The sequence below is a fragment of the Miniopterus natalensis genome, chromosome 1, assembly GCF_054644295.1.
Source record: "Miniopterus natalensis isolate mMinNat1 chromosome 1, mMinNat1.hap1, whole genome shotgun sequence".
In the NCBI taxonomy this organism is placed as follows: domain Eukaryota; kingdom Metazoa; phylum Chordata; class Mammalia; order Chiroptera; family Miniopteridae; genus Miniopterus; species Miniopterus natalensis.
The window spans coordinates 46,026,256-46,046,372 of record NC_142081.1 but is presented as its reverse complement, the minus strand read 5'-3'; the positions used below and the strand labels follow the sequence as shown (position 1 = coordinate 46,046,372).

Genomic DNA, 20,117 nt, shown 5'->3' with positions numbered 1-20,117 from the left:
TAATGTGAATTCTTCCAGGTTCAGTTTAAGGCCATTTCCTCTTCGAAAGTAGCTGATTATCATCTGCTGACTGTTGAGCTCTGAGGTACTTAATATCCATTTGGGGTTTGGGAGCAGCCAAGTCAAATTCAGCTTGCATCCTGCACCTCTGCTCAGGCAGCGACGTTACTTCAGGGCATCTGTAACCAGCCGTTAATCGCACTGACCTCATCCTGGCTCAGGGGTGCCGTTCTGACTCCTAGACAAGCCTGCCTCTTATAGGAATCTATAAACTTCCCTGAATAGAACAAACCTTTATTTTGCTTCCGGCAGTAGTTGGGCGCCCTTTCTTGTCGGCTTGCAGATTTTCCGGAAACAAGGACTTTATAAAAGGTCTGGAAAAGGAGAAAGAGAACGGATTAGCAATCAGAGGGGGCTGGAAGCCTGCTTCCGCTGAGAATGGAGAGGAGCACATGACCTTGGCTACAGAAAGGTCATCTGACTTAAAGCACAAGCCATCAAGATGTGACCCGGGGAAATATGCAATGGACAAAAAAACCAAACCAAACCAAACCAAAAAACAGAGGAAGAATTCTAAGATATAAGCATTTTAGAGTTTAAACCTGAAAATAAAATTTAAAACTCTGCCTTTTGAATCCCCCTACTCACTAGAATAGAGGTGCACCTTGGCAATAGGACATGGCACAGTGTGGGTTTGCTGAGTCAGGACGAGACAGACAGACTGGAGCTCAGGGACTTGAACACATTTGTCTGGATGCAATGCAGGTCTGCTCTGCCCTAAAGCAGGGTTTCTCAACCTTGGCACTATCGATATTTGGGATTTAGGGTTGGATAATTCTTTGTTGGGAGTCATGGGGGGAGGGGTTGTCCTACACATTGTAGGATATTTCATAGCATCAGTGGCTTTTGTCCACTAGATGCCAGCAGCACAATGACACCTTAGTGCCCCTCCTGTCTGGCAAATAGCCTGGTACACAGTAGGTGCTCAATAAATATTTGCTGACTCACTGAATAAAGTGATTGATGTAAATGAGCAATCTGACACTCAAATTCAATTCCTCCTAAATGGCTTTTTGGGCATCTTGAATTTTCTAGAAATTCTACCCTGCAATTTATTTTTAACTCGATCAGACACAATTATAGATTTCTGCAGCAAATGTATTTAATAAACAATAGACCATGTCTATAGGATAGGAGCTTACGTGGAAGCATTAATAGCTCTCAAACTTGGCAGTAATTTTAATACTTAAAAAACAAACAAACCTCTAAAAGCATGTCTGCACCTGTCATAAAACCTACAAGCCAGGGATCATGGCTTATCTGACCTTGTAAGAGAGAAACAAATAGATTTTATGTGTTTTCAAATGAAAAAAAATTCAGAATCTCCAAAGTGGGGAGCTGTGAGTGCAAGGAAAAACAGGCATGTGGAGATAAGGGTCGGGAGGAGTGCAAGGTTGGGTGGCCTGGAGGAAGAGAGTTAAATGGAGCAGAACAGTGCTGACCAGGGCCTGAAAAGGATACTCGGTTTTGCTTTTGTTGTAGTTAGGCCTTCTTTAGAAAATGACCAGGCTTGCTGCTGCTGATTACGGAAGTTAACCTTGATATTATGACAGCCTAAGTCACAGAGCCGAAAAGGGCAGCTCTTACTTGGAGGCAGCTCCAAAATTGTAAATCTGGAAGACTGTGCAATATTGTACTTGCCTGGCATGTACAGCCCTGATCATGTAAATTATGTCCCATGCCTGTAACCCAGGATCTTGGGAACCTTCATAGGGGAGAGTGGAGGAAAGGGCACAGCAGGGCTGGTCCTGAGCACTCCAGCAGCTTCCAAGGGGGAAGCCTCTGCTGCTTCTCTATTGCCTAGACAGGGTCTTGGGAGTGAAAATGGGTCTCTGTGGCAATCCTTCTTGACTGGTCCCTCCCAGAGTTCTTGAGCCATTTCCCAATTCCTTCAGGGACTCAGCTCAACTCTTTTTAAGCCATTAGCCATTAAAAAAAGTTGAGTGACCATTCTTGGGATGATGTTCTAAGAGCAAAGTATCAGAGAACCAGACTGTTCCCCTCTTAGGTGGTCAGACACGGCCATCCCAACCCACCCCAGGATGGTCACCTCTCCATGACAATAGTGTTGGAAATAATGAGGTTAGGGGCCCTGAAAGGCATGCAGATGATACTTGGAATTTGGGGATGGGAAGTATTAGGAATATAAGGGTGAGACTGAGATTGGAAAAAGAAAGACTATTTTGAGAAAACAAATTGTCCAATGATAATCCAGACCCAACAGCTCAAAGAAACAAAATGCTGAACCACTCCACAAGTTTGAAAATATTGAAAATCTGATCAAACCCATATCCCATGTCAGATGAGGCGAAACACACTTACAACTCACTGCTCTGCATAAGCTCTATCAGATCCATGAAAAGCACATCACGGTTCCGTTCACAAAAGCCATCCATGTCATAGGATACCTGGCCAAGAATGGAAAGAAACCCAGGTTTACCCTTTAAGTATTTTACTGAAGGAAAAAATCCAAATAGACATGGCTATTCTTACCAGAATGTGTATATTTTCAGATTTCACCATGAACTGTCGTAGTAAAGCTGTGCCTATTTTACTTGTTAGCTTCTAGCTGGTGATGGACTGTGGATGCTGATGCTGGTGTTTGGCTGCCTACATGGCCCAGAGGACCCAGGTCTCACATACCCCCTCTTCAATGGATTCATAGGCATATCTAAGTAATAAATTTAATTATTTCCCTAAATTTTAGCTATGACAGAATAAAATAAAAATCTCCTTATGCTCATTAATCCATTGCAATTGGCATGTCATCCGAGGAATTGCAATTTCTCCTATAAATGGTGTCAGAGTTGGATGGATCAACTTAGCTAAAAATACGCTCAGGGGCTCTGGTTAACAAAAAATTTGTTGGGAGGAAAGGTGAGACCAGTGGATTTCCACAGGAGTAGGAAGTCCCTAAATATCATGACCTCGACTTAATTTGTATCACCAGCACCCATACAAAGTTGTACCCAGAGGGCACCCAATAATTATGTGTTTTATGAGAACAAACACTGAATGTGAACCCTTGTCCTTATTTATATCCCCAGAGGGCGTGGGCAGGTAAGGAATGAAGGCCTGTGAGTACAGCAGGAGGCAAGACACAAGTCCATTCCTTCAGCAGTTAATAGATGTACCCGGGTGCCTCATGATTAAAAAGTACGCAGTAGATACTGCATAGGGCCCGTGCTGTTACATGAATGAGTCAGCGTTGACTGAACAAAGCACAGTGAGGCAGATGAAACTATATGGACAATGTTCTCAGTTGCCTCATGAGAAAAGAGATGACAGGCTCAGAGGCTTAAAACAGGTACACACTGAAAAGGCTACCGTCCCCTTTCCTGGCGAGCCCGGCTCTCTGGCCATACCTTCCCAGCGTAATGATGAATAATGAAGCCTTGGTTCCAGCTGTTGAAGTGCTCATGATTCCCGATCTGCATCTGGAGTTTCTGCAGCAGCGTCTGGTCCGCCCCCTCGCCCACCGCGTGCATCGTGGCGCACACGTCATCCAGGATGCTCATGATGCCAGGAGGGTTCTGATGGGACCAAGAAGCCAAAGCCCCACTTCAGTGACTGTTCTCAAATACACACAGTGCTTATCAGGTCGTTTCTTGAGGAAGGAAACAGCGCCCTAGATTCAAGATACCATCTTGAAAGTCATTCCTTCCCTTTGAGCAAGAATGCCATTACTAATCCCAATGGGAGTCACCATTTAGATCTAACTATGGAGGAAAAGCCCATTTTCCAAAAAAAATGGTTTAACTCCCCGAAGTTCTATTCAAAGTTATACACAGATCATTATCTGCACAATCTTTGTACTAAGTTGATTTAAAAAACCCAAAAGAAAAATTAAAACATTTCCCTTTGACTCTAATTTATTTCTTAATATCTGCTTTCAGCCTATTACCGCAACAGGCATGTTTTACACAGTTCCCCAGTATAAACCGTGTTTTCATGTTTTACTTTTCCTCCCCATACAGCACTATTTTAAAAACAATCGTCATGTTTTACATAGTCTTCGCACTTGTTATTTTAATGGCTGTATTTTCCTGCTCTGATATGCTCTAGTTTACTCTGATATGCTCTAGTTTACGTAATGACTGAACTGTGTTTTGATGTTTTCACTGTTTCCAGTCTTGAATTTTATAAAAAAACAAAAACAAAAATGGTACTGTAGAGATCTGTCTACATCCTTTTTGGTTTCTTTTGAGTAATTTCTAGGGCTCAAGTCCTAGAAGTTATATGAATGGTCTAGAAGGCAGGACCAACTTTATGTCTCTTCATGGGCTAAGCCATCAACACAAATGATAGTTGTCTTCTCTTAGAATTAATTCAGTAACAACTTCTATTTGTAAGTTGACATTTTACTTATATATACACACGTTCACACTTATAAGAATAAAACCCTATCGCTCTATTTTCTAACATACATATATAAAAAATTAATGAAATTGCTAAAATTCTGTGCAAACCAGAGTTGTCACCTTGCCTATTCTAAAATAATGACACGGAGGAGAAAAACTCACTTAATGTAAACCTGTGAGCAGTAAGGAGACACCAGACCGATACTTACAACTTTGTTCTCTATGAGGTCACACACAATTTTGTTATTAAAATACTCAATGGGCGTCCACCTTATTCCCTCTTGGACATATTCCTCCTGTGGGACAGAAAGCGGGAACTCCCGTGATTACCCAGCGAAGACCCGCGGAGCTCTGCGCGTATGTGTACCAAAGGCGCGTGAATCACCATGAAAGGAAAACTCACATGCCCTTTGACAAAAACCTGGAACTGTAATTTTTTTTTTTCTAAGAGGGATAGAAAAGGAACATTTCATTGCTTAGTAATGTAATTTTTATTCAGTTCAAACCATATGAAATTGTTACCGCACAATCATCTCTGACATTCAAAAATGTACATTTAATATAGCTTAACCTATAGGTCTGTTTCACAGGAATCTCCGAGTTTAACACAGGACAGCAGTGCAGGTGAGCATCTAGGCACTTAGGACGAAGGCCCTCACTCAGGTCCGGTGCGCATCTAACTCGGTGACCACCACACTCTCCTGGTTTCCCCCCTTCCTCCCCGTCTTGCTTTGTTCGCCTCTCTCCAGATCTTTATAGGATGCAGGATCTCAGGGCTCAATCCTCCAGCCTTCTCGTTTCCTCAGCCCTCCTTCTCTAGGTGATATCGACCAATCCCATGGCTTTAAATAGCACCTACAGGCTAATGACCCCTGGAGCAGTTTCTCTAGTCTAGACCTCCCCACGGAGCTCCAGACTCACATATATTAGATTTTGGAATCTGCACTTGGATGTACAACGGGCCTCTCACATGTAACTTGTTAGTGAAGCTACAAAGGCAGAAATCCTCAATTCCTCTTTGCTTCTTAATTTATTGCTCATTGTTTTGAGTAATCATGCTGACTCAGTCTCTCACACACATACTGAATCTGACCACGTCTCACCGCGTCACCATCTCTATGACACCATCGTTGCCTACGCTCCCACCATTTCTTGTCCACTGATACCATCACTGCCTACACTCCCACCATTTCCTGCCCAGTCTCCTGCGGTAGTTTCCTAACTGGTTTCTCAACTCCCATTCCTGTTTGCTTTCCCAGTCTCACCCCCTCTGGAAGCCTGAAGCCAGAGTGGTGACCTTTTCAAAAACACAGAACACAAATCAGACCATGTTCCTCTCTGCTCAAAATGCCGCAATCATTTCCTATCCCACTTGCTATAAAACTGAAGCTTCCACCAGGCCCTACAAAGTTCCTATATGATCTAGCCTCCGCCTACTCTTTCCCATCTCAGCCCATCCCACGCTGTCCCTTGGTTGTTTTGCTCTAGCTATTCTGAGGTGGTGGAAAGCTAGACTTTCAGGGCAGAGGTTAATGTGAAGGACTCTGGTCATTGAGGCTCCTAAGCAGAGGCATGAATCCTCCATGACTAAACGTCCCCAAAACAGCCTTTCATATGTGGAGTGTCCCCCAAGATTTCATGTCCAGCTAAAATCTCAAACTGTGAGGTTTGGAAATAGGATCTTTGTAGATATAATTAACTAAGGATCTCACAAGTAAAATCATCTTGGATTCAGGGTGATCCCTAATCCAACCATAGGTGTCTTTACAAGGTAAAGGAGAGAGACATTTGGACACACTGAAAAAGGCCATGTGAAGACCGAGGCAGAGGCTGAAGTTATGTTGACACAAAACAAGGACAGGAGCCACCAGAAGCTGGAGAGTCAAGGATGGATTCTCCCCCAGAACCTTTGAAAGGAGTGTGGCTCTCATGACACTTTGATTACGGACTCTGAGAGAAGAAATCTCTGTTGCTTCAAGCCACCCAGTTTGCGGGACTTTGTTACAGAGACCCTAGAATTGGAAAACAAGAGAGTATCCAGAATAAAAGAGACCTGTGCTGGGCTTTCAGAAGAAACTATAATCAAGACATGTTACTTCAAGTCAGAATTAAAATATCAGCTTTGTTAAAGACACGTTTACTTCTGGGAAAACTGGGAGTAAAGCAAATCTGAGAAAGCCACGCTTCTTCTTTGGAACACAGTAGATGGGGTAGACAACTGGGGTTGGAAGTAGGTTTCCATTCTGCACTTGGGCAGCGAGGCAGACAGAGAGCGCAGGAGCAGCCAGCCCCACGTCCCCCTTCACGGCTCCTTTGCTTAGAGGAGAGAGACAAAGCAGCGGACGGTGTTTATGTTTCACAGGCTGAAAGGTCACAGGGCATGCAGCCTTTCTACCGACGCTATTAAGTACATTTCCTAAGACAAGGCTCAAACCTGACTCTATTACCAAAAGAGGAACCTATACCCTTAAAAATAAACAAATGAGAAGCAGAACACGATGAAGGCAGAGGGAATGCTTACCTGTTCTGCCTTCAATGTCAGTTCAATAAAAATCTGCTGTAATTTTTCGTTTACAAAATTGATACAGAACTGTTCAAAGCCGTTTTTCTGTAAAAGAAAAAGTTATTTCCATCAATTGTTTCTGCAAAGTCATTTTGACGTCATCTCTTGAGTGATTTAGTGGGATGTTTCAGTGTGAAAAGCCTTAAGAGAAATGCTGGCGGCATCGGGAGATAGCCGCGTAGTTTATATTTAGGAGAAACCAATTTGGTAAAGGTACACAAAGAACTCACAACGGCAAAAACTGGGCCACAGTGAGGTTTTTTTTCATTGCGTAGAATTCGTTATTTCTTCAAGCCAGAGGAAATGCGTCAGCCTCCCCAGCCCCCGATTACTTAAACCGGTCCCACCTGGAATATTTCAAAGCCGTAGATGTCCAGGACGCCGATGTTGTATTCTTCATGGTCCTTCTCCATCGCTTTGTTGATGGACTAGGAGAAAGTAACAAGCATGGGAATTAATTCCTTTTTTTTTTTTTCATATTAAACATGGGCATGCATGGGCGGAAAGGGAAGCAACTCTGTACACAGCAAACAGACTGCGCCCAGCAAATACCAGTGCCTGCTAGAAACAGAGATCAAGGAGACAGGTGGCTTACAACTTTAAAAAATCTCAGTGCCTCAGAAATAAGAGGGCAGGCAGAGAGCTCTGGAAGGGGTGCTGGGGGCCGTGGAGGGATTGAGCAAAAAAGGGAAAAAGAAAAGAGAACCCATGGGCGTGGATAATAGTGCAGCAATTGTGGGGGAGGGGGCGTGGAGGTGGAGGAGTGCACATTTATCCCAAATGGTGCTGGAAAAAACAAAAAAATAATAAAACTCATGAATTGTTTAAAGAAACAGTCTCAGTGCAATGTCAAGTATTTTAGGAAACCACCAGGATCCCAAAAAACTATGGTGGTAGGAAAAAAACAATGTTTGCTTAATGCTGAAAACCATTACATTCCGGCAGAGTCAGTTTCCTTCAGGAAGTCTCGAGAATTGGAAGAAAATGTCATCTTGGATGATCGAAGTAAAATCTATTTCACATAAAGAACCCCATTCAATAGTTATTTAATAAACACCTAACCCAATATGCCAGGGACGTCAAGAAGACAATCTCTGTTCCCAGGAGCTTATAGAGAGGGCGAGCCAACTACGGGTAACAATACCAGTAATTATCACTAAAGTGGTGATAATAAAAGCAGCTACGTGTATTTAACATTCACCTGTTCCAGGCTTTGCTAAGTGCCTTCCACGTGTTGTTCCATTTAACTCTCACTGCAGTTCTCATAACAACAGTGATAGAATTGCAATCCCCGAGATCACACAGGGCAAGAGGGAGGGCCTGGGATTCAATGTAAGTGGGATGATTCCTAAATCTGTGTTCCTGATCACTGCGAGAAGAGATGTGCAGTTCAATGGAATAGACTTAATGACAGGAAGGTAGTGTAGGTTAGAGGGGGTTAGTTAGGACAGCAGGGGAGGGAGAAATATAGAAGAAATAATCCTGGAGGTGGTGAACGCCTGGATGAATCCTGAAGTACCAGAGTTGTTTTCTAGGCCAAAAAATGACAATTATCTTTTGCGAGCTAATGAACAATAATATACAGCACTTAGCTCAGTACCTGGTACAGAGTCGGTGCTCAGTAAATGTCAGCTCTAACTAGTATCACTTACATGGGGCATCCACCCCTTTTACCACACAAAAAACTGAGGAAGGAGGGAAAGGAAATAAGGTGGGAAGCACAGCACTGGAAGATACACTGAACAGAGACAAATGTGGGTTCTAGTCCCGGTTCTGCATGACCCTCTTGCTGAATGGCCTTGGGAAAATCCACCAATCCTGGGGACTAAGATTCCCTTGATGGTAAAATGAGGGCTCTGGACAAGTTAAAAACATGGCTAATGTTTGGCATGACCTTGACCTTCCCAAGCAATTTTACCCTTAACATAGCCACAAGGAGTACACAGAATAATTACCCTAAGCTGCCCTACCCTAACCTAACCCTAACCACACCTAATCATACTTTAACCCTTATAGATGCTGTGGTCCAGGTGCAAACAGACTTTTTTGGGTCTAATGGCCATGCTGCGGCCCTTGACTAAGGTTTCCTGAGGGTTCTTTCTACCTTGATCATATAAAAGGCAGAGAGAGAGAATAGCTGGAGCACTGACAAAAAACCTGAGTTCAATTCCTAAATCTATTACTTAATAGTGGTGTGACCTTGGGTAAGTTCCTTAACCTCTCTGGGCCTCAGTTAGCTTATCTGAGTCACAGGGTTGGAGTAAGAATGAAAAGTTATTTTTTCTAAAACATTTAGAACAGTATCTGGCACATAGTAAGTGCTACATAAGCGTTTCTATTATCATTCTTCCATTCAGGCTGCGGTGATTAAAACAGGCTGTCACTGGCAGTGCTGCACAGCTGAAAGACCAATTTTTCAGGATCTATATGTGGTATACACATATAAATATGTATGTATATGCAAATTTGCATGTAATTATATATATTTATGATTATTCTATCATTAAAAAATATCTGTGGTAGTTTCAAAATACAGACATTCCTTGATATCCATGGGGGAGTGGTTCTAGGACCCCTGTGGATACCAAAATCCATGGATGCTCAAGTTCCTTATATAAAAGGGCATAGTATTTGCATATAACCAAAACACATTCTCTCATAAACTTTAAATCATCTCTATATGACTTAAAATATCTAATACAATGCAAATGCTATGTAAACAGCTGTTATGTTGTATTGTTTGGGGAGTAATAACAAGAAAATAACGTCCGTACATGTTCAGTACAGACACAGCCATCGTAGGCGTAACTACAGTCAGCAACAACATAACACTTATTAATTTTCTGAATACTTTTGATCTGTGGTTGGCTGAGTCCACAGATGTGGAACTCACAGATACGGAGGGACAACTGTACAAAAAGTCTCTGATACTCCTCCCGTCAGAGGTGGAACCTAATTTCTCTCCCCTATGTGTGGGCTGTGCTTAGTGACTTGTTTCTAATGAACAGAGTATTGCAGGTGCCAATACTTGGGCCCAAGATGAAGACATTAAAAGCACTGTGACTTCTGCGTTGCTCTCTCTCTTAGATCACTCACTCTGGGGGAAACCAGCTGCCAAGCTGTGAGAATATTCAAGTAGCTCAAACAAAAGAACCACGTAGCAAGGACCTGAGGTGTCCTGCTAATAGCTGTGTGAGTGTGTCAGCTTGGAACCAGATCCCCCAACTCCAACCAAGCCTTGGGGTGACTGTAGCTCCCATCAGCATCTTGACTACAATCTCATCCATGAACAGAACCACCAAGCTAAGTCACCCCCAAATAAGAAAATAAATGTCTATTGTTTTAAGCTGCTAAGTTTTGGACTAATTTGTAACACAGTAATAAATGACAAATACAACATTCCTAAATCATTAGGCTCCAAAATCAAGGCAGCTTCATGACCAAGGGGTCTCCTCTTTCTCTGGTCTTCAGTCCTGCTCTAGAAAATACAGCCTGGGAAAAAGTAGGTTTACAGTCATGAGTACACAAAACACAGCATTTATTCTTATATTATTATTTATTCATTACTGTATTATTTTCCATACAAACAACTATAAACCTACTTTTGCACCACCCTGTATTCTGTCCACAGGAAGCTCTTACTGTATTAGTGTCTTGGTGGGGAATTCCAGAAGTAAAAGCAGGACTCAACGGTCCCAGGGTGAGAGGGTGCAAAGTGGAGGAGGGAGGTAATGGTTAGAAGGAATGAGCCAAAACATGAACACAAAACCCTTGCAAGTCTTACTCTTTAGAGCTACAATAGGAACATCACCATTGTGGCCCCGAGCTTACTTACATCTACCAAGAAATCAAAGACGCGGGAGTGCAGGGCCTTGGCGAGCGCGTCCCTGGTGTAACAGGCCTGCTCCACGTTGAGCGTCACGTGGATGGACTCCGACTTGCCGCCCCACTTGCTATCCATCTGCCGGCTCGTTAGCTTTTCTTTCAGCCGGTCCTGGTTGATCCCCAGGAGATACGCAGGAAAAGCCAAAACTGCAGAAAACAAATCATGATCGTCTTTCAGAATGTTAACAATGCATCTCACAAACGTGGAGGCACGTGTGTATGTGTGTGTATGCACATTTGCGCGCACACGCACAAGACCCCTCTTTAGTCCCCAAGAGCTTTCAGTCTAGTGAAGATCAATCATCAGCAATCCCACACACATCCATCCATGTTGTTTTTCCCAGTCATCCTATTACATGAGTCAATTCCTACGATGACTGAGACTTCCAGTCATACAAATCAGTGGACCAAGAAGGGTGGCTAACCTATCTCCCCTACTGAGATCACAGCTGAATGCCTAAAATGGACATCTGGTCAAGCTTGCAGCCGGAAGGAACTAAATCAAGAAACATTTCTTTGGCTCCAAATATTTTCTTCCTTTTTGGTACAGTGTTTTCAGAGCATCCTTCCCAAAGAGCTTGAAGCACCTGATATCAAACTAATAATTACAACCAACCACATATTTTTTGGGTAGTTAATAGGTTTAGGGTTAAAGAGAGAGGGCAGGACATAAAACATTGAAGAAATCCTGAAGACCATCTAGGGGAGGCAAAAGTAGTTTGCCAAATAAAGAAGCCTACTAAAAGCTAAATATGTGACACGGGCAGATAATAAAGTCCTGGAGGAATTTAGAACAGAAAGGTATCGCTGCTTGCTAGGGTGACCGAGGAAGGTGTGGGGATTCGGGCAGGGTCTAAAAGAATGGACAGGATTTGTATAGATGCAGAAGATGAGAGAGAGAAGACTGGAATGTGTAAAAGTGAGGAGGCAGGAATGCAAGAGACATGGTCGAGGTCCAGTGAGCAGACCGACACTGGCTACGGCTGAAAGTTAAGGTAGATGATTAAAAGGTTAGGACGAGTTCCAGTAGTAGAGATCACTGAGTGGTCTGAGATATTCGGGCTGGAGCCAAGGGGGCCTGAGTGGCTTCTGAAGAGGCGTATGACAAGAAGATTTCTCTGGGCATGGTGTATGGAATGAAAGGAGTGTTGGTGTTACATCACAGCACACCCACCTCACCCTGAGGACATGCAGTGCGTGGCTTTCCCATGGCTCAGCAACTTGTTTTCTGCTGTGAAACTCTCCAAGGGGAGGGCTAGCGATATAAATGGGATTTTTTTCTGGTTAAAACATTATAATGCGAGTAAGTGACACCACCCTTGGACATGAAAGGTTGCTCATATTTTTTCCAATATTAATGAGAGATTTTTGTGACATGAATCAAAATTCTAAACTGGACCATGAGTCTTCTTTTTCTGCATAAATCTTTACCAAAATTCTCTGATAAAAACATTTTGTTAAAGACCTTACTATGATAATGCTCAAAAATCACAAGCCTCCCAATAAAGGACAATGTGTTTGAATTTCACAGATGGTGTTAGAATGAACAGGATGACATTTCTTCCAATGAGATGAAGTCAGTGACTGCATTTTGAAAAAGTGTAATGCCAGAGCAAGGTAAAGATGATCTACGTGAGTGTTCCACAGAAAGGCTCTGATAGTAGGCAGCTTCCTTTTTACAAAGGGCATGTGAACAAAATCAAATGCACTAATTTACTAATGGCCATTTCCTTTAGTTTTTTAAACTGAATTTATTGGGGTGACACTGGTTAATAACATCATATAAGTTTCAAGTATACAATTCTATACTACTTCATTTGTATCTTGCATTGTGTGCCCATCACCATATATTTGACCCTCTTTACCTTCTTCAGTTTAGTTTTAATGTTAACACATGTGTTTGGGAACCTGGATGTGTCTTCCACTAAAGAGAAAATTACCTTTGTACAGAGCAAAGACATAAGTCGCCTATAAATCAGATTAGACACATGCAGGGTGGTTGTGCGAATCAAGAGCCATCTACCAAAGTGTCTGACATAGAAGAGGTTCATGAAGGAAGGCTATGATATCATCACCATCACCAGGCGGACAGTCAGGGACATGTGAATCTCACCTGACACAGTGGTTGTCAATGGTTTATAATAAATTCAACAGCGTCCCTCACTCTTCATGGTAACTACAGTGAATAGTCTGATACAACAATTAGCCCCATTTTGTCAGTTTTGTAAATATGAGCTCCTGCCAAGCCTATAAACCACGCTAACACGGGGACACGGTTTAACTATTTGGTGAAGAAGTTTATGCCATTATCTTTATGACCATAGCTAAAGAAATAGAACAAACGGACTAAGTCCTTGGGGCCTCGAGACAAAACAGCAGATGAGACTGAAAAAGAAACATGCCGTACATACTTCCATGGCTCACACCTCTTCTGTAGGAGAGCACAAGTAAAGGACCGCGGGCACTCGGAAAACGAGGCATGGGATTTGGTCAAGATCCAGAGCCACAAACTTTAGGGAAACAGCTAAGGAGTCTAGAGAGGAAATCCAGTACTCGCTTTGAAAAAAAAATCCATGCCACGTTTTTCAAGTATAACCTTTCATGACCTCGTATTTTTAGTGGCTGCCCTGGTGCTGAAATGACAGGGCTGCTCATATTGACTTCCTTCAGGCTGTGAATTTCCATGAGAGTGGCTGCACCAGAGCCGCAGAGGCTTGGAGGCCCTGGGGAGGGGGAGGAGGGAGCAGCCATTGATTAAGGTAAAAATGCTGATGTAACTCTGGTATAGTTAATCAGAATTATGTAGAACATAAAAGAACCTGCTAGAAAGTAATGTTTCAGCACATTTTGATAATGAAGATAGATTTCTATTAGTGCATTAAAGAGTAAAGTCAGATTTAATTTTTCCGTTAACATGTGAAGTATAGAGAAGATAAAGAAACTGACCAAGATGCAGCAGAACAAAATTCCATTTTACAAATTTAAAAGAAACAGCAAGGTAAAAATTTTTTTAAATAAAAATTAGCGGAGCAAAGGAGGGGTGTTGCCACTTGTACTCCACCTTGTTACGTATGTTGTGTTATTTTCCTTCAACAAAATTCTTGGGTTAATTTGACTTAACATCTTTTGAGCAAGGCTTGTTTCCAAAACACCATCTTACTCTGTTGATAATGACAGGTACACATGTGCCCAAGTCGAGGTTTGTTTGACTTCTCAGCAATGTAAAGGTTTGACTCAGGAAATTCTATAGATCCATTAATCCAAGGTCAGGTAACAACAAAATCTGTTGTTATTAATGGCTATTTTGCTTCAGCTATGATGGGAATCTTACCATTTTTTCCCTACGATAACTAGAGGAAGTTTGCTTTCTTCCATGATAAAAACATGGGCTAGCATTTCCCTCTACAAATTTATTCCACCAATACGTGTACTCAAATATCGAAAGACAACACATACCAGGCTATTCATTTTAGTAGTGTTCATTCAGTATTGTGATAGCAGAAGATCCAAAACCATCCTAATGTCCACCAACAGATGACTAGTTCAATAAATTAAAATACAGCCAAGCAATGAAATGCTATGTAGCTACAGAAAGGATTAAGCTCCTCAGTGAAATGATGTAAAATAAAACTTTATGCTATAATGTTAAATGAAAAGGCAGCTGTAGATTACCTTGTATGTTCCCATTAATACACAAACGTGAGGAAAAATGAGGGGATGTGCTCTGGAGCACGTATCTCCTGAAAAGAAAACAAGAGACTGGAAACCTTGGTTCCCACTCGGGAAGAGAACAGGTTCACTAGCAAAGGGTAATCTGGAAAGTGTTGACAGCGCACCCATCTGGACCATGTTAAGGTATTACCAACTGAACAGAAAACAAATTATTTGAAGGGGGATACATTTCTTTGTTAGACCTCCTTGGTTTCAAGCACAGCCTTTCCTGGTCTCCATCTCTCCACCTCTTCCAATCAGGGCATTTCACAGGCAGTTGCCAATCCTGGGCCTTCCCCAGTTGTCTGAGGAGGCTACGTCTTGGCTCAGGCACGTGGGGAAACGCTGGCTGTGTCAGAGCCCTTACTTTGTCCACCAGCATAAAGGGGCAGTAAAGGATTATACCAGCCAAGAAGGCAAGAGAAATCCAGTCGACTTCCACAGAAACCAAAACTCTCAATGTTTAAAAGGCCAAGTGCTAATGAGCCTCCTGCACACTCCCATGCATTTGTTAGAAGTGAAGGGTAAGAAACACAAAGTCTAGAAACATAGTTATTATTATTGTTAGGTCATGTTTCTAGACTCTGTGGACACCCTGTATATTTATTATTTTCACCCCATTCCTTCCCCTGCTAAACATAAGTCATCTTGCTCTTTATCGGACAGACATCAGAAGTTAGCAGAACTTCCCTTTATCACAAAAGAAAACAAAAATATAAAAAGAACCTTATTTGGAATGGAAATAGCCTCACTGCACTGTCAGCAATGAGTGGGATACTATTTATTACTATGCATCTAAATTTATCACCCTTAAAGAATGCTGAGAAAGGAAGAAAAGTCCTCCTGGGTGGTTGAAGGATGGGTGGCTTCTGAAAGCAGCCTGGAAAGCCATCTGATGCCTAAGAGGCAACAGTCACACGCCACAGGGATTGTGGTGGATTGTGCTGTACATAACCAATAATGTCTCTGCAGGAAGGAACTAAGCAAAAATGGTCATTCAGGTCTTCAGGCTCTGACTGCTACAGAGGTGACCATTAGAGGTGGTCATCAGCAACATCAACACAATAGTGAATGCTCTTAATTTTGTTTCTCCCCATTTTCAGAAATCTAATCTAATCCAGCCCACAGGGCGAACGGAATCTGTGAGCTGTCCGTATTTACACACATCCAATCACTTGCTCGTCATGACCTTTAGGTGAATGCAGACCCTGGAGATCAGTTACAGAACAGGCTCTTATTAGGAGACACATATTTTGGGTTATTTAGCTATTACTCTAATCTTCATTAAAGTATCACTTCGCTTTAAAACCTAGATGTGGAATTCTGTCAGACTTCCCCAAGGTTCACGATAAACTGAAACAAATTCATTAGTGGTCTATGGGTGTGACTCTGGTATAGTTGATGTGGAAGGTGGGAGGAGAGGGGCAGGTGCACGGAAGAGGCCGGGCCGCTCACAGGCCCTTTTGTTCTGCCACAGCAGGATGCAAAAGAATTCTCATCTCTTCCCAAAATACCCCGGTTGAGATCTAAGCAAAGAAAGCGGTGGGTTACTTCTGCTGGAGCAAAACAACCGTTTCCCCTCGTCTGACAACCGTGGGCCAAAGCTACTCACACTCTTCACTCTCCACGGCGGCGTAATTGCCAACCTCCTTGAAGCTGATGTTCCCCAGGTGGAGCACGCCCGCCACGATCTGCAGCACCAGTGCCTGCTCCTCCGCAAAGATCCCGATCACATTCATTGCGTGCTGGAGGCGGGAAGAGAAATCAGCCACACAAGCAGGTTACCGGCTTTGTAAGCACGTAATGACAGAGCCCAAGCTTAGACTGGATGGTGCAGCTACATGCGGCTTAGCTTGCGATGGCAGCTGGAAGTCCTGCTAAGACATTATCCCTGCCAGGCCAGTGATGCTCAGTGGTTGAGCGTCGACCTATGAACCAGGAGGTCACGGCTCAATTCCTAGTCAGGGCACATGCCTGGGTTTAGGGCTTGATCCCCAGTAGGGGGCGTACAGGAGGCAGCCGATCAATGATTCTCTTTCATCATCGATGTTTCTCTCTCTCCCACTCCCTTCCTCTCTCTGAATCAATTAACCCCTCCCCCCCGCCCAAAAAACAACAACATAGTTCTGTCCTTAAATAGAGCACGCAATCCTCCAGGAATAAGGGCCAGAGAGCTGCAGGAGGAAAGACTGAGCTGGAGCAGCAGCTGTACACGGTCCACATGCCTGTTCTCATCCCTTGGTGTGATCTTGGTGCCACTTCTCTCCCTCTAAGGGCACTGGTGCCTAGGTCCAGCTACTCCAAATAGGCTGAGAGGTCCTTCCCTTCCCTGGGAGGGCTGAGAATAGATTGTACTTGCAAGAATATCTCAATTAAAAATCTCCAGGAAATCAAATAACATTATTATCGGAGAAGTCTTATTTCTAAGGTCCATAAAATTCAATAAAAGCAGCTGAAAGGCTTGAATCTTCGATACCCATATCTTAAAGGAACTTTACTCTAGGACCAATGCAGGGGCCTCTTCTCTGTATTGCTTCAGCCAGTTCCTTTGAGGCCACGTGGCTCTTGATGTCCTCTTTTTTTCTGGCACCCCGAAAATACATCCTGCCCCTTTCAAGAACAAGTATCAGCTTCCTTCAAACTGTGCCTCCAAATGCCCCTTCAGGGTCTCCCCTTGGTTCTGGATCTGGGCTCAGGTTGAGCCAGGCTGGTAGCTGACTCAAAGGGCAGTGGTGATGCATTTCTTTGAGGCTAAATGGGTGACTAGCCCACCTCCAGAAAGGTCTAGATTGACTTACTAAGCTGTTTCCCCGAGGGTGTGACCTGGGTTCACCCTTTGTACTATAACATGCACACTGTGTGAAAAGCACTCTGACCTGTACTTATATACAGAGCTGAAGAGAAGCCTGAAGGTGTCCTAAAATGTCTAACCTGATTAAGATCTAAGAGTGCTCCGCCTTGCATTTCTAAGGAAACAGCTCAACAATTGTGCATCCTGTGAGCAAACAGGTATGGTAAATGTGTTACTCACAACAGTTTTTACCTGTTAATCATAACTTCTGCAGGGGGGATAATGATGCATTCACCTTTTTTGTTGTTGTTAATCCTACCCAAGGATATTCTTTCCATTGATTTTTAGAGAGTGGAAGGGAGAGAGGGAGAGGGAGAGAGACTGGCTACCTCCTGTACGTGCCTGTACTGGATCGAACCTGCAACTCAGGTACCTGCCCTTGACGGAGAATCAAACCTGTGACCCTTCAGTGCTTGGGCCAACACGCTAACCACTGACCCACACCGGCCAGGGTGCAGTCACATTTTTTTTTTTTTTCCCATCTCAAATCATTAAGTGGTCCTCTGTAGCTGGGCAGGTGGCTATTTAAGGGTGCTTCAACATGTGTTTTACGAAATGGACTGCTTACAGGACAAGGAGGTGGAAATTTCATGCCGCTCTTGGCTTTGCTAATCTTCACTGCCCTTTCTACCAGCAGCAACGCCCGGTCTGCAGAGCAGATCCTGCCTGGCCCTGCTCCAGCACTTACCAGAGTTTCCTGAAACTCCCGCTTGTCATCGATGTCATCCACCTTGTAGGACCCAGACAGGCTCAGGTAGTAATAATAGTCCATGCTGGTGATGCCCAGGCTGTGCTTCTGCTCGGCAGAGGCGCCCTCGATGAGCTGGAGCAAGAGAAAGCAGGGGTGTGTATGTGATGTGGCCCTGCAGCCACCACCCCTGAACATGAGCCATGGGACTTTCTAGCCCTGCTTTCCGAAAGGATCGGTGGTCCTCGTCTCCAAAATATGACGGGGCTTCAGGATTTCTGCTCTACTTGTGATAGCCCAAAGTCATCTCTGAAAATTCTGGTTCTTAACTCTCTGATCAGACCTGCGGGACCCGAGCAGTTCTTGTCCAATATGCGGAATGGACGGCAGTGCCTCAGTGGTGAGGTCCCGCAGGAGAGTGGAAACCAAGCCAGGTGATAATTATTCCACTCCTGCTCAACTTGCCTATGGCTTTTTAAAGTGCAGTGGGCCCCTCCATGCTTCTCTCTGCAGGGTGCATATTAAAAAGCCACCTCAAGCCCCACACTCTGGCATGCTGAAACCTCCGAACCAAATGCCTGTCCCTGGCTTTTTGTCCCACCTCTGAAATCTGCCTTAGGTCTGAGCAAGACCCTCTTAAAGGGCTCCCACCAGTGATTGCTGGAAACGTTTAACTATCAACTCTTGCGGGAAGGGAAGGATCTGTAGGGTTGCCAGTTTCCATGGTGTAAATACTCCTACCTTGACTGATTTCAAACTGCTAAGACAATGCCCCTGAAGGAAGAGAGAGAGGGATGCACACAGCCGTGCAAGCCAGCTCCAGTGGCCCGCTGGCGCCCACTCAACGGGGCACAGGAAAATAGAGCAGTTCCTGTCCACACTTCTCCATTGTGGTCAAGTTCCTCATGTCAACTCAGCAACACGTCCCCAAAACAGGGAACCTCATCCCCATTGCTGAGAAGTTCTAGGTCATCCATGACGTCAGGCTCCCTTAGTTTGCTTCCTAGTCTCTCTGGAATCTTTCTGAGCCACCCTCTTCTTGTCTTTCCCTTCTGTGTGTTTGTTGCTGTTTTTTGGTCTGAGAAAAAACTTTCCTCGATCTTCTCCCCACCCACATCGCAAAGCCCCCTAACGTGCATTTCACGCCCAACTCTCTTCTGTCTACAAACACATGGTGCTCTTGGCTTTCTTTAGCATTCCCTTGACTCAGTGACTTCAAGCTGCAGACTCTACCTTCTCATCACGACTCAACCACCTGCACCCTGGCTTCTCCCCTCACCGTTCTGATGAAATGACTCTTGTGACTACTTTCCAGTGGCTAAATCCAACAGCCCTTTCTTGGTTTCCAGACCTCTGCTCCATCCCTTACCTGCAAGAGCTCTAAGCATCTGATCCACTGGCTCATCCCCCTGAGCTTCCCCGGCTTTGGTGACACTGCAGGTTCCCAGCTTTCCTCCCCGGACTAACTGCCTGGTTTCTCAATGCCTGTTTAACCGGCAGACAGTCCCCAGGTCCCCAGTCCTGTAGAGACATGGTTTTCCTCTCCACACTCACTCCCACAGGAGTCTCGTCTATTTCACAGCTTCAGCTTTATGTCAGAATCTTTAACTCCACCTTCTCCTAAGCTCACCGCTTTCACAGCCCCTAGTCTGCTGGTTTCCAACCCGACTTCTTGGGGGGTTGGGGGCGCGGCAGTGGAGGTGAGGAATGGGGCTGGCATTTATTGACATGAAAGGGGTCCTGGAAACAATTATGAACTTCACTCTAGTGCCTCATAAATAATATACTATGTGTGTGATACACAAAACTATTTTTCAATCTGTACATGTTGCTTTGATTAATACAATTAAAAGCATTACTGAATTCACAAAAGCTTTTGGTCATTTATGCATTCTTTCAACCAACAGATACCAGCTAGAAGAATTGTTTGCCATCATCTAAAACATCTATGAGACTGAATGTGAGCTATGAACACAGTTTAACTTCCTTCTAATCCAG

The 20,117-nt window shown here is 43.8% G+C and overlaps 1 protein-coding gene across 1 annotated transcript in view; it reads right to left on the bottom strand.

Moving 5' to 3' along the window:
• MYO1E (myosin IE) overlaps nt 1-20,117 on the bottom strand; it is a 181,279-nt gene that overhangs the window by 51,219 nt on the left and 109,943 nt on the right. The window contains exons 8-16 of the mRNA XM_016208553.2: nt 18,120-18,254; nt 16,193-16,325; nt 10,820-11,016; nt 7,332-7,412; nt 6,943-7,029; nt 4,631-4,717; nt 3,426-3,593; nt 2,383-2,468; nt 293-374 (exon numbers count right to left, since the gene is read on the bottom strand). Of these exons, the coding sequence (XP_016064039.1) occupies nt 293-374; nt 2,383-2,468; nt 3,426-3,593; nt 4,631-4,717; nt 6,943-7,029; nt 7,332-7,412; nt 10,820-11,016; nt 16,193-16,325; nt 18,120-18,254 (1,056 nt within the window). The remainder of the gene's footprint in view (nt 1-292; nt 375-2,382; nt 2,469-3,425; nt 3,594-4,630; nt 4,718-6,942; nt 7,030-7,331; nt 7,413-10,819; nt 11,017-16,192; nt 16,326-18,119; nt 18,255-20,117) is intronic.